Source organism: Eleutherodactylus coqui, chromosome 2 (genome assembly GCF_035609145.1).
Source record: "Eleutherodactylus coqui strain aEleCoq1 chromosome 2, aEleCoq1.hap1, whole genome shotgun sequence".
Classification (NCBI taxonomy): domain Eukaryota; kingdom Metazoa; phylum Chordata; class Amphibia; order Anura; family Eleutherodactylidae; genus Eleutherodactylus; species Eleutherodactylus coqui.
In genome coordinates, this window is record NC_089838.1 from 273,567,962 (window position 1) to 273,586,649 (window position 18,688).

General features: G+C 42.5%; 1 protein-coding gene across 3 annotated transcripts in view; it reads left to right on the forward strand.

Annotated features, from left to right (window-relative positions):
* TET3 (tet methylcytosine dioxygenase 3) overlaps positions 1-18,688 on the forward strand; it is an 88,250-nt gene that overhangs the window by 36,544 nt on the left and 33,018 nt on the right. For all 3 annotated transcript variants that reach the window (XM_066593008.1, XM_066593010.1, XM_066593009.1), the window contains one exon: positions 12,916-15,346. In XM_066593008.1, the coding sequence (XP_066449105.1) occupies positions 12,916-15,346 (2,431 nt within the window). The remainder of the gene's footprint in view (positions 1-12,915; positions 15,347-18,688) is intronic.

Here is an 18,688-nt window from a genome sequence, read left to right on the forward strand (position 1 = left end):
TGAGAGTACCTGCCCGCTCGTCTCAAAAGATTCGGGTGCCGGTGGGGAGCGGCGGGGGAGAGCGGGGAGGAACGGGGGGGATCTCTCTCTCACTCTCTCCCCCCTGCTAACTCCCGCAACTCACCCCTCTCCCCCGCCGGCACCCGAATCTTTTGAGACGAGCGGGCAGGTACTTGGATAAGACACTACTCTCGAGTAGTTTGCCTTAGCGAGTACGCTTGCTCATTTCTACTGAGGACAAACCCTCCTGTAGAAATTTTGGATAAAGCAATTTTTACATGATTCTGTTGGATAAATATTAACCCTTTCCAATCCACTGTCTGACGTCTAAAGACATTCTGATTGATGGCTGTACAGCTCTGATGTTGGAAGACGTCTGGCAGGGTATTCTTACTGTAGATTACTGGCCACTCTGTTGTTGGGGGGCCTCTCCAGCATGTCACATACTGCAGTACTGGCTCATTGTATAATGGCAGAAAGAGAAAGCCCCCTAGGAAACCCTGAATACAAAATTAGATTGCAAGGGGTTAAGAGACCGGTATGTTGAGGTGTCGGATAATAGAAGTACTTCATGTTCATATAAATCTTTGTCAAGTATCACAATAGAACTGCCCTTTTCTGCAGGGCAGACTTTAATGAAAGGATTGAGAGCAACATCTTGTAATACTTTTCTTTGGTTTAGTGATGGTACATAATATATCTTATTACATCTGGAATATAAGTTGGTAAGTTCTTTATCCACTTGAATTTGGAGAGATCCCAAAACTAAAGTTCTTTAGAGAGCATAAAACTCCGGATTGAATATATATATTTTTTTTGGTTGTATTAACCTTTCCAATCCAACTTGTATCCTGGTTTTCCTAGGGGGCTTACTCTTTTTCTGTCGTTCTACAACGGCGCTATCTGCTGGCTAAAGCCAGTACTCCATGAGGTGACATATTGGATAGGTTCCGACAGCAGAGAGGCTGGCAATATACAGTAAGAGAACCCCGAGGGACGTCTTCCAACATCGGAGCTGTACAGCCTTAAATCATAATGTCTTCAGAGGTCATACAGTGGATTGTAAAGGGTTAATAGTCGTATAATCTTAGACCCTTTTGAAAGAATAGATAACCGTGCAGAATTTTAAAAAAATTGAAACCTTGTTCACATGGGATGTGTTTGGTTGCGTTTCCGCATGTAGTAGTTTTTTCCATGTTTTCTACTGGCTCTCAGTCATCATTTTTGACGGAGTTTTTGCAGTACACTGGGTGTTTGCAGAGGAACAATGTGGGAGTCTGGTGAGCTGTAGAAGAACAAGCTTTATTTGTTTGAAGCCACAAAATTGGTAGAATCATCCGTATCTGAAAAATCAGTATGTACATCGGATATATCCGGATCTGAAGAAGAAAAATTCACATTTTTGATGTGGGTATTATACTTCTTTTAAAATGGATTTTGGCTTCTTGTTGAGCGTTTTGTGCTGAAGGCGCCAAGTATACACGGCATTGTTCTGATAGTTGTGTGTCTCGTTCAAACCTGGATTTTTTTTGATAGGAGCAATATGATCCTCTAGTTTAAAGAGGTTATCTCGTAAAAATTTGTGCAATGCCATATAATGTTTACGAGTTGGATGTAATTGTAGTGAAGATAAACCTCTTCATTCAGTCATCCAGGAAACTTTAAGTTTCTCGGGTTCAAACAGATGAGATCATCTACATCTAATCCAGTGAACATGTAGAAAGTATATTATTCCACTGAACCAAAAAGAATTCAGGATATTCAAATGTGGGAGTCTTTGTGATTTGTAGGCCACATGGTACCATTTTTTTGGGGTGACACAATGTTCTAAAGTAGTAACATCCCACCAAATCTCCAATTGCTGTTATTTGTTTTTCCAAGGTGTTCATGAACAAATATTAAATCGGGGCTCGTAAACAATGGAAATGAATACATACATAAAGGGTAAAAGATAAAATACAGCTCACCAATAATCTTTATCCACAGCCTGTGTGTAACTTGAAGCTTCTGGGCCCCAATACAAAATATGTAACAGGGCCCCCAATTTTAATGCTTTGTTCATAGTGCTGCACTCCCCATATGGATAAGAGGCCTCTGGGGCCCCCTAAGGCTCCTGGGCTTGGGTGCAACCGCATCCTCTTTAGTTACGCCCCTGTCCACAGTATTATGCCAAACAGCCAACCTCCAATAACGCCAAGCAGGTTTCTCAGAAATGTAATATGGAATAAACTATGAATCTATTAGAATATATCCAGCAAGAGGTGGTGATTGGTTTAAAAAATAGCTTTCAAGAGAGGACTTGGCATCAATTCTTCTATGCACACTTGCACACTGTTTTTGAAGGAACACTGCTGGAAGGTTGTGCCAAACATCTTGGAGAACGAACTACAGATCTCCTGTAGCTGTAGGCTTCATTTAAATCCTTCTGTTTCTTCATATAATCCTAGACAGATACAAAGTTGAGCTCAGGGCTCTGTGGGGGCCCATATCATCACTTCCAGGACTCCTTGTTGTTCTTTACACTGGAGATAGATCTTAATGACATTGGCTGTATGTTTGGGGTGGTTGTCCCGCTGCAGAATAAACTTGGAGCCAATCAGATGCTTCCGTAATAGTATTGCATAATGGTAAGTAATAACACTGAGAATGTCGCTAATGCTGACCAAATCCCCAACCCCATTTGCTGAAATGCAGTCCCAAACTTCCAAGGAACCTCCACCATGTTGCACTGCTGCCTGCAGACACTCATTTTTAAATCGCTCTCCATCATGCTGCACTGCTGCCTGCAGACACTCATTATTGTACTGCTCTCCACTATGCTTCACTGCTGTCTGCAGACACATTATTGTACTGCTCTCGAGCCCTTTGGCAAATAAACTGCCTTCTGTTACAGCCAAATATTTCATATTTTTACTCGTCAGTCCAGAGCTCCTGCTGCCATCTATCTGCATTCCACTTCCTATGTTTTCATGTATAGTTGAGTTGCTTGACCTTGTTTCTACGTCAAAGGTATGGTTCTTTGGTCACAGTTCTTCAATGAAGACCACTTTTGGCCAGGCTTCTCCAAACCATAGATGGATGTACCTAGGTCACACTGGTTTCTGCCAGTTGATGGCACTGCTGGACATCTTTCAATTTTGAAGGGAAGTAAGCATGATGTGTCTCTTGTCTGCTGCACTGAGGTTCCTCAGCCAACCACTGCATCTACGGTCCTCAACGGTGCCTGTTTTTGTGCTTCTTCAAAAGAGCTTGAACAGCACATCTTGAAACCCCAGTCTGCTTTAATATTTTTCCTGGGAGAGACCTTGCTGATGCAGCATAACTACATTGTGCCTTGTTGCTGTACTCAGTCTTACCTTGGTGTATGACCTGTAACAGGAAACGGTCTTCCACAACCTTACCTTTTTGTAGTAGAGTTTAGCTGCTCCTCACCCAGTTTTAAGCCTCCTACACAACCTACATATGAAAATGATGATCATTTATCACCTGTTTTGATATAATTGGTTAATCATACACCTGACTATAATTCTACAAAACCCTGACTTTGTGCAAGTGTACCTTAATAAAATTTATTTTCAATGCCTATTTTTCCTATAGATATATTTTTCATGTACTCTGATTGGCCACTTTATAGAGAGACCCACCTAGTATTGTGTTGGCTCTGCTTTGACTTTCAGAACTGCAGCAGTTTGTCATGGCATAGATGCCACTAGGTCTTAAAATTATTCTTGCAGAACAATTTTATCGGCCCAAGCGGACAAGAGAGCTTCTTGCAGGTGCCATAAATTATATGGAGGTACCGACATGCTCTGACCAGCTGGCAGGGAAGTTCATCGGCTCTTGCTGCTTGCGCCAAATTCTGGCCTCACATCAGCATGGTGCAACAAAACTCTGGATTCAACTGACCAGATGATTTTCCACTGCTTGATGATCCTATTTTTGTGTTATTTTTGCCTACTGCTTTTCTATTTCTCTTGGGCTGTATTTACATGGGCTATTTTTTTAATTTTTTTTTTAACCTGCGTTGCAAGATGGACAGAAGATAGACAGAGTTATTTTCAGTGGGTTAATACACACAAGTGATTTTTCTCTCAGTGATAGCGCTGGATAGGAAGATCACAGCATGTCCCCTTTTTGGACCATTCTGCTGTAAGGACCTCCCATTGTTTATATATATATATATATATATATATATATATATATATATCATTATTATTTTTTCATGCGCATGAAAACAATATTCACAATTGTGCAAATCGCATGTTTTTAATACAGAGTCAAATCCCAGAAGCCTGAAAACCGCAGGTTTATAAATGGGATATAAAATCCAATTTTTCTCGGACCGATATCGCACTTGCCTGCTCAAATACAGCCTTTGCTCATCTAAACCAATCACAGCCATTCTATGGATGGTTGTGATTGGTTTATTGAGCGCTGGCTCTGATTGGCTGAACCAGCTCTCGATAACCAATTAAAGCAATCTCTTGCTGGAGGAGGGGTTTTCAATCTCTGTTACCAGCAAGAAATGCTCTCTTGGCACTGACAACTGCACGGAAGCCTGCAAGAACACCAGAGACCAGTGTAAGGGACCCGGAAGATGCCTGCTACGTGTTCTGGGTTTGTTTGTTTGTTTTTTCACATAGTGTAGCTAGGGCGTTTGGTGCCACGTTTTTGACAGCGTTAAGTCGTGCCACGTTTTCAGCAGTGCTGAAAACTCTGTCCATTCATTTCAATTGGCAACACACAGCATTTAAAAATGCCGAAGCGCCTAACAATAGAACATGCACCGCTCGAAAATTGCAGTAAAAATCGCTGTCGTGAGGGAGTGGCCTAATGCTTAGCTGAACACAGCAAGGGTGTCACAGTAATGCCTCCACAACATTGCCACGCTTACTTGGCCTGCCCGGTCACCAGATTTACCGCCAATAGAACAATAAGTGGCCATCTGGGATGTCAACTTCGACAGCCTATCAGTTTCCACAATCTGGAAGCTAGGTTACAGCAAATGTGGAACAATATAATGCAGGGATACTATACGGAATCTAAATTCCTCCAGGCCCGCCCATATCACATGTGGCCATGAGTATTGCATGTTCTGCTCCGTAAGGTTTTACGTTTGCATTTTTCTATAAATTCCTTTGCATCCGCTAGTTTGGGCCTATGCCGCCCTCTGTACATACCACCTAGTAATACACCATGAACCCAATTTAAAGGGATTTTACCACTACCTAAAATTGCTTCATAAACACTCTGATACTTCCTGGTTGCTGCTGACCAGGACATGTGACTGCTGCAGCCAATCTCTGGCAATAGCAGTGACCTTCTAAAGTCAGTGATTGGCTGCCACTGTCACATGTCCTGGTCAGCAGCAACCAGGAAGGACAGAGTGGCTGGGAAGCAATTTTAGGTAGTGGGAAAACCCTTTTTTAATGAGGCTTGAAAAGTTTCCATTGCTTCCCAACCACTGCCAACATTATTGAATGACATTTGTATTCTTGGCCGGGGTTGTGTGTGCGTATCCTGAAGACTTAAGAATTCTTGGTAAAGTTTGAAGCTGTATTCTGATAGACGATTAGAGGTCGGAGACCTCTCTACAAAGTAGACCAATGGCTGAAGAATAGTTAATTGTGTACATGGTATGCAATAAATGTAACACAATAGCTGTATTTGTCAAACTAGTTAGGTTTCATGCTATGTGTATAGACAATTTACTGAGCCTTGTGTGGTGCAGAGTGTTAAGGCAGCAGAAATGTAGTCCTAAACTCTCCATCACTACGTTCCATCTGCGTGTGGTTCAGGTAGCCAGCTAAAGGTTGACTCAGCCTTCCATCCTTCCGAGGTCGGTAAAATGAGTACCCAGCTTGCTAGGGGGTAAAAAGATAACTGGAGAATGCAATGGCAAACCACCCCGCAATAACAGACTACAAAGAAAACGTCACGATGTGACATCACGCGAGGAGTCAGTCATGACTTGGTGCTTGCCCCTGGGGACTTTACCTTACCTATAGACGATTTAACCGGTTATATATTTGCTATAAAATTCTTAAAAACAAAAAATCCTATTTTGATCTGTAATAGAGCAATGAACTCTTCATTTTATAGACTTGGTGTCCTTACCTTCTTGTAGTAGACAGTGTTTCTGCATAAGCAGCCCTATTCAACAAGTGGCCAAAGAATCCGTGATTCCACCGCTGTAGAGCAGCCATCTAATTATGGCAGTATTATAGTAGAAAGTATGGCCCTTTTGCGCTACGTAAGCTATGCCCATCCTCTGATTGGCAGACAATCTTACGCAGCCGTGGAAGGGTGGACTCCGCTTTATCTGTCAGTGCTTTCCAGATTACATCATACGGGGATATTGGGACTTAGAGCAGGAAAAGAATGGGAGCTCCCTCTGCCTTTCCGCGTGCCCTATGCCAGGGAGAACTGAAACTAAATACCAAAAGCCAACAGTTTTGGAAGAGCGGAGAAAAACAGCTTTTCTTTTCCCGCTAGCGAGCTTACTCTTAGAGAGGAAAAACAAAAAAGCTAAAGAGATAAATTGCAACCTTACTCTGTTTCTATAAATGAGCAGAGTCAACCGACAAGGGCACCGGGCGACACAGAATGCTGCATTCGATTCTGCTGCCATTTAGCTGTTGTCCATGGAGAGAAGAAGCGCCTATCTGTTTTTTAGCGACCATTCTTTCTGTAGTTTGCAGCAGAGCCAGCTTGTGTGCTGTATGCAGAATGTACGTGTGCTGTTTGACAGGGCTAATGGCCCCTACAGCTGTTAGGAGGGGGGAGGGTGAGGTGTGTGTAGGCTGAATCTATAAGCCGCTTCCTGCTCACTACTTCTTCTACTCTCACGTCCTTTAAAGCCCCAGGACTTCTCTTCCTTCTTGTGCTTCCTCGTTTTTACGGTTTTCATTTTTTTTTTTTTCTTTTTTCTTTCTACTGGATCCTACTAATGTAAGTGTCTCTCATTGTTCATTGTTTTAGCCTTCTTGTTCGATCTCTAGGAACTGCTCCCTTATTGATCTGTTTTATGTTTTCTCCACTCGATGTAATAAATGAAGGCTATTCTGTGAAAGGGTTAAAGTAACATTCTAATGACGCCGATGATCATGTGCCTTGAATATGTGACATTATGATACGTTTTTAATGAGAATGAATGCTTTTTGAGTTTTAATGGACTCCCTTTTGTCTGGGTTTTAAATGGCTGTTAATGGCATCAGCTTGTACTGCAGATATTGTCGATTATGTTTAGAACAGGTCTGTAATCTCAAACGCCCTGAAAATGTCATCTGCATGTTCCCATGGGTTACAGCTCGGTGCTCATGGTGTTACAGTGTGATTGCATTAGATTTTCACCCCCCCCCCCCCCTCCCTTTTTTCTTTTTTCCCTCCTTATGCACTGGAGGGTTTCAGCCAACATCTATATTTTCTATTGTTTCCTTGCTATATTTTACATGTAGGGTGTATGTGTGCGATGCTTAAAGATATACGGTGCATCGAACAAAAGGATGTTTGAAGGTTACATTGTTTGGAAGCTGTGTCTGAATAGTGAATATTCTCCTTCTAATAGACTAATTTCCATGGATACAATGCAAGACTGTTTTGTGTATGTGCTGCTATGGGAGAAGGTTGCTTGGAGGATGTTTGAGGAGATTCGGGGTTAGTATGAGCCTGGATTTCATTGTATTCCTCTGCAGCAAAGAGGCAGCAAATGATGGAGTGTGATGGCTGGTGTGGGATTTTATTGGTTCATAAAGCCAGGCTGTGTAGCTTAAAAAAAAAAAAAAAAATTGTCGTCCTACTTAACCCTGTGCAGTTTCAGAAATGGTCAGCCCCGGTCTCTGTACTTAATAGTCTTCCAGTAATATTTTCATTATGAAAGTGCTTTTTGTGTTTTCAGTCTTCTTTGGTAGGAAAGGTTAAATGAATAGAATTTTTTTTAATTGTGAAAAAAAAAAATTTTACATTTAATTTGGATTACAACTTCTTTTTTTTTTTTCTGTGTCCTTGTAGTACTGTTTTAGGGAATTTTATTTTGAGCTGATGAATAATATATTGTTCACCTCTACATCTGATGAGTATTGTTCGGTTAGTCATCTACAAGGTCACTCCATCTATTATCATATGTGTAAACTATGTAGAGGATACTTGGCCTAGACTTTGACCTACCCCATCATACATATATGTGTAGACTTTCACCACCTGGCTCCAGTGAACCGTACCAGGATGTTTTGGGAAGACACTTTGGGTGCTTGTTTAAAAAGCTATGCTAATAAATGTATATTGCGAATACTTATCCAGGATTACACCTCCACCATCTACTAGACTAGATGAATGTGCCAATGATAGGTTTGTCCATTTAAAGTAAGAACTCGGAGACAGGTGGCACACTCTATAAAAGTGGGAAAATCCATTCCATTCGGGACATTTTAGAGCGAGCGTGTCAAACTCCTTTTCACCGAGGGCCACATCAGCCTTGTGGGAGCCTTTAAAGGGAGGATTGTAATTGTATAGTAAGGGCTGCCTATTACACGTGCAATTTTTGAAAGTGTAATACGCGGTGAACATAGCCTACCGATTTTTAAATACACGGCATGACCTATTTTGGTGCGTTTTACGGACTGCAATAAGTCATTGGGGTGAATGGGTGGGCAAAAATTCGCAGGAAACCTGTGTGTTTGCGCATTATCTCAATGAGCTGGTCCGTGCTCCTTTTTTTTTTTTGTGTGTGTGCGCAAATAGGTGGTGTATTTGTACGAATAAAGGCACAACGGAGGTGTAAGTGATTTTTGGTCATGCAAATACGCAGCATATTTACACGACCGAATTTGAGCTTATACCAGTGTGAACGAGCCCTATTAGTGACATCCGCAGATGCCGCAGTAGTAATAGCGTCCCCTATATTGGCCCCAGTAGTAATAGTGAACGCCATAGTAGTCTCAGGGATGTTGCCCAGCCAGAAGCCAATCGCAACCCCTCTACTAGCCTCTGGCCAGGAAGCATCCCTACAGGCATTACACTTGGCCCGCCTGCAGCTCTGGTCCTCTGTGGAGTCTGTGACTGTTCACCTCTCACCTCAGCGCAGAGGTCAGCGGTCACAGATTCTACACTGCCAGACCAAAGCTGCAGGTGGTGTGAGAATTCCTTTAAAGCCATTATCCAGGCAGCACCTGCCGGAATACACTAGGGTCAGAGCGGAAGCACTGCTCCGACCCCGGTGTAGTGGTTGGCACTGACAGTTGCAGGCGCAGCTGCCATTGTTTTCAATGGGAGCTGAACTGGCCACCACACGGGTCAGAACGGCGCTTGCGCTCCGACCCTGGGGTATTCTAGCAGGTGCTGCCTGGATAACCCCGTTTTAAGGTTTAATGCAAAGCTGGCGGGCCTTGTGTTTTGACATGTGTCTTAGAGGAATTCCCAAGATTACAATGAGTAACAACGTCCGGTGTAAATACGCCTCCTTGTAAGAGCATGATCATTCTCAGAAAGTCAAAGAATATCTCACCAAGTTCCTGAGTCCCTCTATCTCCAGGTAATCAGCAAGGAGATTGATGCCGACTTAAAATGCAGCCAATTATTGAATGACTAACCATAAACTGTTCACCTTTCGTAACGCTATCCATCTACACAAGTAGTTGACTTGTTCCAGGATGGGGACTGTAAGGAGGACACCGTAATGGGGGTTTGGAGAAGAGTGCTCCCCCCCCCCACTCCTCCCCCTTGATACCACCCATATCACACAGTACATTCCTATACAGCGCTTCGATGTGGGCACTGAATGTGAGTTTAGCAGGAGCGGCTCTCTGCTACACTGGTTAGTGAGTGGCACGGCATCGCTCACCCTTAACCCCCAAATGGTAAGTGGGGGGCGCACAGTTCTCTGCAGTATAAACAATTAGGTGTCAAGTCCCCCTCTACTGGCCCATGTATGTAAGTGTGCCATGTTGTCATCCAACCACATGGTGGCAGTATTTCGGTAACAAACTGACACAGGACACGCTAAGGCAAGCTCTGTGGAATAAGTTGGCGCTATACAAATCAAATGATGATTATTATATTTACTGTGTTCAAAGACTATCAGTATCTTTTTTTTCTTTTTTTTTAATGGGAATTAGTGGTGTTCAACAGGAACCCAGTTGCAGACGCCTGGGGATTGCATGTGTTGCTTCTTTTGTAAAGGTGCTGCTGAACATAATGTTTGATCCCAGTGTAAATATAGCCTAGGGCTCTGTTGGCATCCCATTTGAGCCTTTCATCAGAGGTATACGTCATGAGCTTTTTTGGATCCCTACCGCCAATGAAATGCTCTGACCTATGCCACCTTATAGGCATAGTGACATGTTGCCCACAGCCTTCCACATAAAAGGAAACAAAATATGACTGTGTTTTTGTGGCAGTATTGCTCCTCCTACAATAGACTACTCTACCAACCTATTCTTGTACAGCAAGAAAACAGATATGTCAATGTATACCAGGCTGACGAAGGCCAAAAGGTCCTCTTTTCATAGAATGGCAGGGTTGGAAGGGATCTGCTTTTGGCGTCTGTTGGGTGACTTGAGCTCTATGAATACATTGACTTGTACAACAGGAGCTTTTTCAATGTATATAACAAATTTAGGGCTCTGACGTGATGTGAAGATCATCCTTGGTCTGCTTGAGCAGTTTTAGATATTTTTTCCATGGCTTCTCCCAACAAGCAAGATTACAGCTGTCCTTTTTAGATGATCCCTTTCTTGTCACTGTTACAATGGATGGATACAAGTGTCGGTATGCTTGAAATCCCATAGAGGTTTGGTTATAAGTCGTAGTTATGAAAGTATTACCTTTACCATAATTCACTTCCATTCTATAAATGGTCAAGGATTAGACTTTTCATATAGAGTTATGTTCGGTGTCTGTCTCCTTGATCAAGACCACAGCAAGGCAGTATCGATTTATATAACTTGTATGTGGTTTAAGATCGTCTGGTCAGTTGTACTTCGCTTCTAATGTGTGCACTACCACATTTTGGTAACTATTAAAGGGGTTGTCCCGCGCCGAAACGGGCTTTTTTTTTTTTTTTTAACCCCCCCCCCCGTTCGGCGCGAGACAACCCCGATGCAGGGGTTAAAAAAACAACCTGCACAGCGCTTACCTGAATCCTGGCGGTCTGGCGTCTTCATACTTACCTGCTGAAGATGGCCGCCGGGATCCTCTGTCTCCGTGGACCGCAGGGCTTCTGTGCGGTCCATTGCCGATTCCAGCCTCCTGATTGGCTGGAATCGGCACGTGACGGGGCGGAGCTACACGGAGCCGGCATTCTACACGAGCAGCCCCATAGAAGACAGGAGAAGACCCGGACTGCGCAAGCGCGGCTAATTTGGCCATCGGAGGCCGAAAATTAGTCGGCACCATGGAGACGAGGACGCCAGCAACGGAGCAGGTAAGTATAAAACTTTTTATAACTTCTGTATGGCTCATAATTAATGCACAATGTACATTACAAAGTGCATTATTATGGCCATACAGAAGTGTATAGACCCACTTGCTGCCGCAGGACAACCCCTTTAAGCCACAGTTAAACCAGCAATCCAGGAAGTGTATGTGCCTTGGTAACCAGCGCACCATGTGTGTACCCATGGTAGGGTAAGCGCTCATGATCCCAGCAATGCAAAGAGCCCGTACAGATAGTATGGAGCCGCACAATCTATGCATACTGCCATGCGGGTTCCACTGGGCACCATACGTATGGAGATATGCTCCCCTAGAAGCAACAGCAACACTTCACAATACAATAGAGGCTTCATTCACAAAAATGAATAAACAGAATAAGGTTTAAACCAGTAGTTTGAATGAGCCCTAAATGGGTCTACTAGACCAAAGGAGCTGGTTAATTTGAATACGTTTCTCTGAAAAGCATTGCAATTATTAATCCTGATAAAATACCAATCCCTAAACTAAATCAAAAGCCTTCATACATCCTTAAAGGGGTATTCCTGTTTCTGCTTTTCATGGCCTGTTCTAACCATGTGTTGGAAATGAAGCCCATGGAAGTCAATGAGAGCTATGGAAATGGTGTAGCCCCGCATGCTATGTTTCCGTAACTTGTAGAGTTATAGAAACAGTGTAGTGCGCTTTGCTACGTTGTGTCTGCAGCTCTCCTTCATCTACGGAAACGGCACTAAGCGCTCAAACTCCTTCCGTAGGCTTCGGCCGGTGGCATTGGAAGTGGTTTCTCATGTCTGCTAGGAAAAGCTGAGATAAGAACTACTTCTTTTAACATACAGAGTGTGGGTTTAATTAATATGTATGAGAATGCTACTTTAATACAAACAATATCTCAAAAAATATTAGTCACTGGCAACTAACGCATTACATTTCGGAATAACCCACAACCTATAATCCCCCACTGTGTAGGTGTTAGACTCATTCTAATTTGTAATCATTGGCAGATGATTCATGAATATTGGTTGATGCTCCAAGAGCACTTCATGGCTATGACAGATACACATCTGTAATGGTAGTATATTTTTCCGTCACGCTGTGCAGATTTGTGTCTATACGTAGGGAGGCTGGGCGTGGGAACGAATGAATTGGAGGAACTAGAGCAGTAGTGGAATATACAGAAACCGAAAAGCTGAATACTTTTTCTTCAAGATTTTAAATTCTATGACTGAGCAACTTCAGCTTTCTGACTAATAACCTAACTGATTATTGTAATTACTGTAACCCTTCAGGCTCGCGGGGAATGAAGAGAATTTGCGTGTGTAACTTTCATCCTGTCACAAAGTTCTTTAAAACTTATTACTCTGTACTTTTGAATGTTTTGCTGCTTAAAAACGACACATTGAAGGGTTATAAAAAAATTATTTTTTGATTACTAGTATTGCTTAAAAATGTATATTCATGTATATATTTTTTTCTTTTGTCTTTCCCCAGAATTGTACAGAAGGTATTTTAGTTGATGGACCCAAAACAGACCAAATGGAAACGGGGCCAGTCAATCCTGGCGAAGAAGGAAGGGTGACCCAGGCATGTGAAGACTTGGGAAACAGGCTATTAATGGAAGCAAACAATTGGTTAAGCAATACTCCTATTCCACAGGATTCGGGTGAAAAAATCCATTGGGAAAATGCCCATATCCATAATCACCCTGCTGCTAACAATTCAAACTTAGAAGATGCCAAAAACCTGGTAGCATTCTCTGCTGTGGCCGAGGCTATGTCCTATGGGTTACCAGCAGCAAGGACTCCATCTGTAGTTTCAATGCAGCTGTATGAAAAGTTCAATTATGAGATGAACAGAGAAAGCTCCAGCCTTCCAGAAAATAAACCTCCATCTTGCCCCGAAGATCTAAATACTCTAAAAACGGCTCTCGAACTTGCAAAACATGGAATGAAACCCCCTAACTGTAACTGTGATGGACCAGAATGTCCAGATTACTTGGAATGGCTTGAGAACAAAATTAAATCTGCTGTTAAGAACCATCAAGACGGCTCACACAACCCTCTGAGTCAGGTCAGCAGAGAGTTGGTCGAAAAGAACTACTCTAAGGAACAGGTGCTTGCATTAGAAAATAAGATTGCAAAATGCCCTTCCAGTTCCCTTCCCTTCTCTCAGAATGCATGGAGCATTGCGAAAGAGAAAAATATAAGTCTGCAAACAGCAATTGCTATTGAAGCGCTTACTCAATTATCTTCTGCACTTCCACAAACAAGCAAGGATTGCCCCAATGGTCCGTCACAGACCTCTTTACCTTCCCATGAACGTCTAACGCATTTTCCATCTGCAAAGGCTGACCAGGGTCATTTATTACCAATGTCATGCAATGAACTGTTCCAGAATCAGCAAGCCCAAATATACACTGGTAATAATGCACTTCCTATGTCTCAACCCTCAGGACAAACGTCTTGGGATCAAAATAAATCTAATTATCAAGAAAGACAATACATTCCGGAAAAACTATCTCATGGCACTCCTATGCTTCAAAATGAGGCATCCACTCCACAAAAATCAGAATTTAGACAGCAGTGGGTTCAAGGTTCAGAGCAACGAAAAACACCTTCAGATCCCATGTCGGGGTTGAAGCAGTTGCTTGGGTCTGCTGATGATTACATTAGACCTATGTTCAAGGGACCAGAGTCCATAACCCCAAAAGTAAAAAAGTCAAAACAAAGTTCTGTTAAGAAAGAAACTCCAACATCCGATTATCACAAAATGTCACCAGATCAGCAGTTATCTCAGCTGCTCCAAGAAGCAGATTTCCATAGGAGTACACAGGCTGCATTACAGCAGCATCTTCACCATAAACGTAACCTCTTCACAGACTCTCATACTGTACAGGAAGGTTCACAAGAACAACAAAACTGGTGGGTGCCAAATTCGCAAAAGGTCCCAAAAACCACAGATAAGCCCGTAAAGGAGAGGAAAAAGAGAGGGCAATCGCCATCCCAAAAACAAACTGAGCCGAAAATAAAAGTTCCTCGTAAACAAATACAGATTAAAAAGCCCAGGCAAAAAGATGGCCAAGCTCTCTTCTTGCCAGTGAGCCAAATTAAAATAGAAGAGTTTCACCAATCTCTGCGTGAAGGGAGCCAACCAAATGAAAAAGTTGACCAGTCTCTTCCCAATGGCAAATCTATGGTGCTTACATCACAGTCTGGGTTACAGGCTAATCTTGACAGTAGATTTACATTAAACACTCAGGAAATGTGCACTGTAAATCAGTCTGATGGGCAGGGCAATAGTTTATCACTTGATATTCCTCAAACCAACAGTTTTGGTGCAAAAAATACGAACACCACATCAGTTGATGACACCAGCTCCAGCTCTGGACAGAGTGACTCTGTTGGTCAACAGACCAATGCAGGTCACAATTCTGTTCAAAATGATTTAATTGATGACAAATTCGAAGATTTGATTAGGCAGTTTGAAGCTGAGTTTGAAGACTTTCCACTTCCAAATACAGACGTGTCCTCTCAAAATGGTGCAATTCCTGCAAAACCAGCAACGTCTTTAGAACCACAGGGCAGATTCCCCTTCCCTTCCCAACCCATGTCGGCAGAAAACTCAAGCATGCCTTTAAGACAGGAAATGTCTCAAAATCTTGAAACTCTGTTCCCATCCAAATCACCAAAACAGGTCAAAATTGAGTCTTCTGGTGCTATAACAGTGGTATCTACCACATGCTTCTACTCAGAGGAAAATCAACAACTTGATGGAACTCCTACAAAAAGCGAACTGCCTTTTAATCCTTCTCTTAGTGGATTTTTGGAATCTCCATTAAGCTATTTAACCTCTCCAACCAAGAGTTTATTGGACACTCCCGCTAAAAGGGCTCAATCTGAATTTCCAACATGCAACTGTGTGGGTAAGTACAAAAGCTGAATTATCTACAAAGTTTGAAATTGTCTAATGTGCAAGATGTCAGCTTTTCCACAAAATCATAGCATCTGGTGACTTCTTGACCAAATCCAAAAATGTCACTACATTACAGGATAAGACACATGAAAAGTAAAAACCAGCACAAATGGGCATTATCTGCAGTTAAGTAAATCATGGAAACTGCAAATGTTGGAATGGAAACAATTAGATGATTTCAGTTTTGGCCTTTTGACATAGATGAAACACTGAAGGTGAGCTCGGTCCTAGTCAGTACAGTTGCTCTGGTAGCAGCGTTACATGCCATGTTGCAAAACTTACCAGTAATTGCATCACATTGTAATCTTGGGGCATTGTTGGCTCAATGTCTCCATGGGGCTGCTGGTATTAACGTTGTGTCTTTTTTGAAAAAGTGTTAATTGAGGCGCTGTACAGTTATCTGAGATAGGATTCACTAAAGTTGGACCAACACTGGCATTACCAGTTGACCATCTAATGTCTATGGGGATGTCATGATTTTTTTTTCTCTGATGCACATAGCACAAGACAGAAATGACAGGAATGTTGGACATCTACATGTCTGATGATTTTTTTAATGCAATTTTGGGTGGTCGTCTTAAAGAGTTTTCGCTGCATTTTGTATGATTTGGCTAAAAGCATCGGCAACAAGGAAGATATTAGGGATTTTATCTATACAGCAATTTATAAAATATAACTAACCACTTTTAATACCTAGAGGACTAATATCCTGTTTTTTATTTTATACTAGCGATCATATATGATATGTTTTTTTAAATAGGGTGTTGTCCTCTCATCCAAACATGGCTGAGATGAGAATACCTGTCTTTATACTAAGGAAACCAGTGGCTGAGATTATGGAAAAAGCTAAATTATTTGTACGCTGTTTTCCAAAGTGCCATAGAAGTTAAAGTTACGGAAACAGAGTAGCACAGTGAGCTGTGCTGTTCCCATGGCTCTTTGGATGTTGAAACAGTGTAGCTCGCTGTGCTATTTCCTAACTCCCATTCACTTCTATGGGAGTTACAGAAACAACACAGAACAGCCAGTTCAACTGCTTCTATAAATCATGCCACTGGGGGCCCAAGCATACAGACTAGTATGCTTGGGAATACTCCTTTTAAAACATATATGGATTGGAGGTAATGCATAGCTCCAGACTTGCTATAAAAGCAGTATTACAACCACAACCCCTTTTCCATTTGTCCTGTTAGAACACTTAGGCCGCCTGCACACGGGCGAAAATCCCGCGGCGGTATTTCCCGCTTGATTTCCGCCACTGAAAGCCTGCATAGGAGTGCATTACAATATGCACTCCTATGCAGGCCGCGGTTTGGCCGCGCGACATGTCGCGCGGCAAACAAACCGCGGCATGTCCTGTTTCTGTGCGGGGCTCGCAAAGCCTCGCACAGAAACATCACTCACCCGGCCGCCGGCTCTGGTCTGCACATGCGCCGGCTGCACGGCAGCCGGCACATGAAAGAGCCGGGGCCGCCAGGCGCGGGTGAGTACGCGCTTGTCCCTGCAGGCTCTCGGGTCGAGTCCCGCGGCGAGAATTCTCGCCGCCGGATCCGACCCGCTCATCTGCAGGCGGCCTTAGTCATAGAGGAGAATTCTCCCTAGGGCCCCAATGATGAATCGGAACTAAAAGCTGCTTTAGTGGACCAGGTCCATCCATGTCTCTTGTGGTTGCCAACTTTGCTACCTTTTTACCTGCAACACATGCTACAGAGCATATGTATGGCTAGACATGGCTTTCCCTGTTGATACCAGCTGTTTTCTGGGGGTTAGAGGAGCTAGCTTCGGAGTATCCATAAAACAACCCTCATCATTTTACATTGTTGGTTGCCCGCTCTAAAGCCTACACTGCCTAGCTTCCAGTACCCATAGTGGGTAAGATAAGGGTTGTCCACTTTAGTCAATCCCTTTTTGCTAGAAGAGGCCTCATATGATAAGTTTATCACAGGGGTCCATGCAGCAGGATACCCTACTTTTTAGTACTAAGACTATTCTCTTCACACCTCAAAAAAATTAAAATGGCAAAATTAACATGGCAGAAGCTTCTTTTACAAAATTCATAAACTCTACTTATATATTTCTATTAGCAAAATGATGGCCAATCCAAGAAATATTAGCAATTTTATAATCCGAATACAAGTGGCAGCCCCACAAAATGTGTAGCATTGCTCCAGAATCCATAAAAAAAAAAAAAGTACTCTACACGTCTATTCTTCCGTTCTATTTAAGGAACTCCTAAGGGATTCTGTAGCCCCTGATATCCCTTCTCTCCTCGAAATGTCTTGAAACAGAGGAAATCTCCACCCAGACTTTTCTACAAAACATTAAACAACACTGGCATTATACTGATATTCTGGAATGTCAATCATGGCCATAAGTGTGGGAGAGAACGGGTACAGCTCAAGAGCTAGAACAATGAATAGATGGATAGGGTGTGGATTGAAATACCGTTTTCACATAGTGTTAAAATACCACCTTCCTGAATTGCAAGATGATACATAAAAAAAACTTATACTGTCTGTATAACCGTAGGCAGTAGACCTTCCAAGGGGTTAATTACCCGCTAGATACTCTTACGTATCAGGACTAGCGTCCCGGTTGCTTAGTAACATCCGCCTTCTCTTTACCACATGCATTTGTCAACTATTCTCCAATGTTGAAGAGCTGGGCGGCAACTCCGCACCACAAGCCAACTGTAATACTCGGAATAGTTTCCTCACTTTACACTTGCCCTATGTATAACTTATTAGACATCCGTATTCCTCAAAGCCGCTAGGAATGAACAGCGAATGGTGGTTTCTGTAGCAGGTTGTTCAAGCTGCCCTGCTTATCTTCATGCTATTGTCCGGTTTGATTAGAGAAGACCGTATGCCGTTCCGGAGGAATAGTATTTTCAAGATTCTGCCATTGTCCTCTATTATATCTGACTGTGAAAAAATTTTTGAGTGGCAATGAGATTACTTTTGCATGTTTCAGTACATTTTGAGATTGCAGATAAGTACAATCTTTCGATTCCATGAATTATAATATTCTTCACGCAAAACAAGTTTTACGCTGATTCTGTGGCAAAATCCGCATCCCATTGATTGCTATAAAAATATATGCTGCAGGAAAAAAAAAAGTGACCGGTCGCTTATTGATACGGAATTCACATTGAGTTGCCACCCATCAATTACCCCATTGGTGCTAAATCGCATAGGGCATTGCAAGCTGCAAATCTGCCATTAAAAGCAGCAGTATTTCCATCGATTTTTGTCACAATATTCCCAAAATAAGGAGTTTATTTCCTATCTTA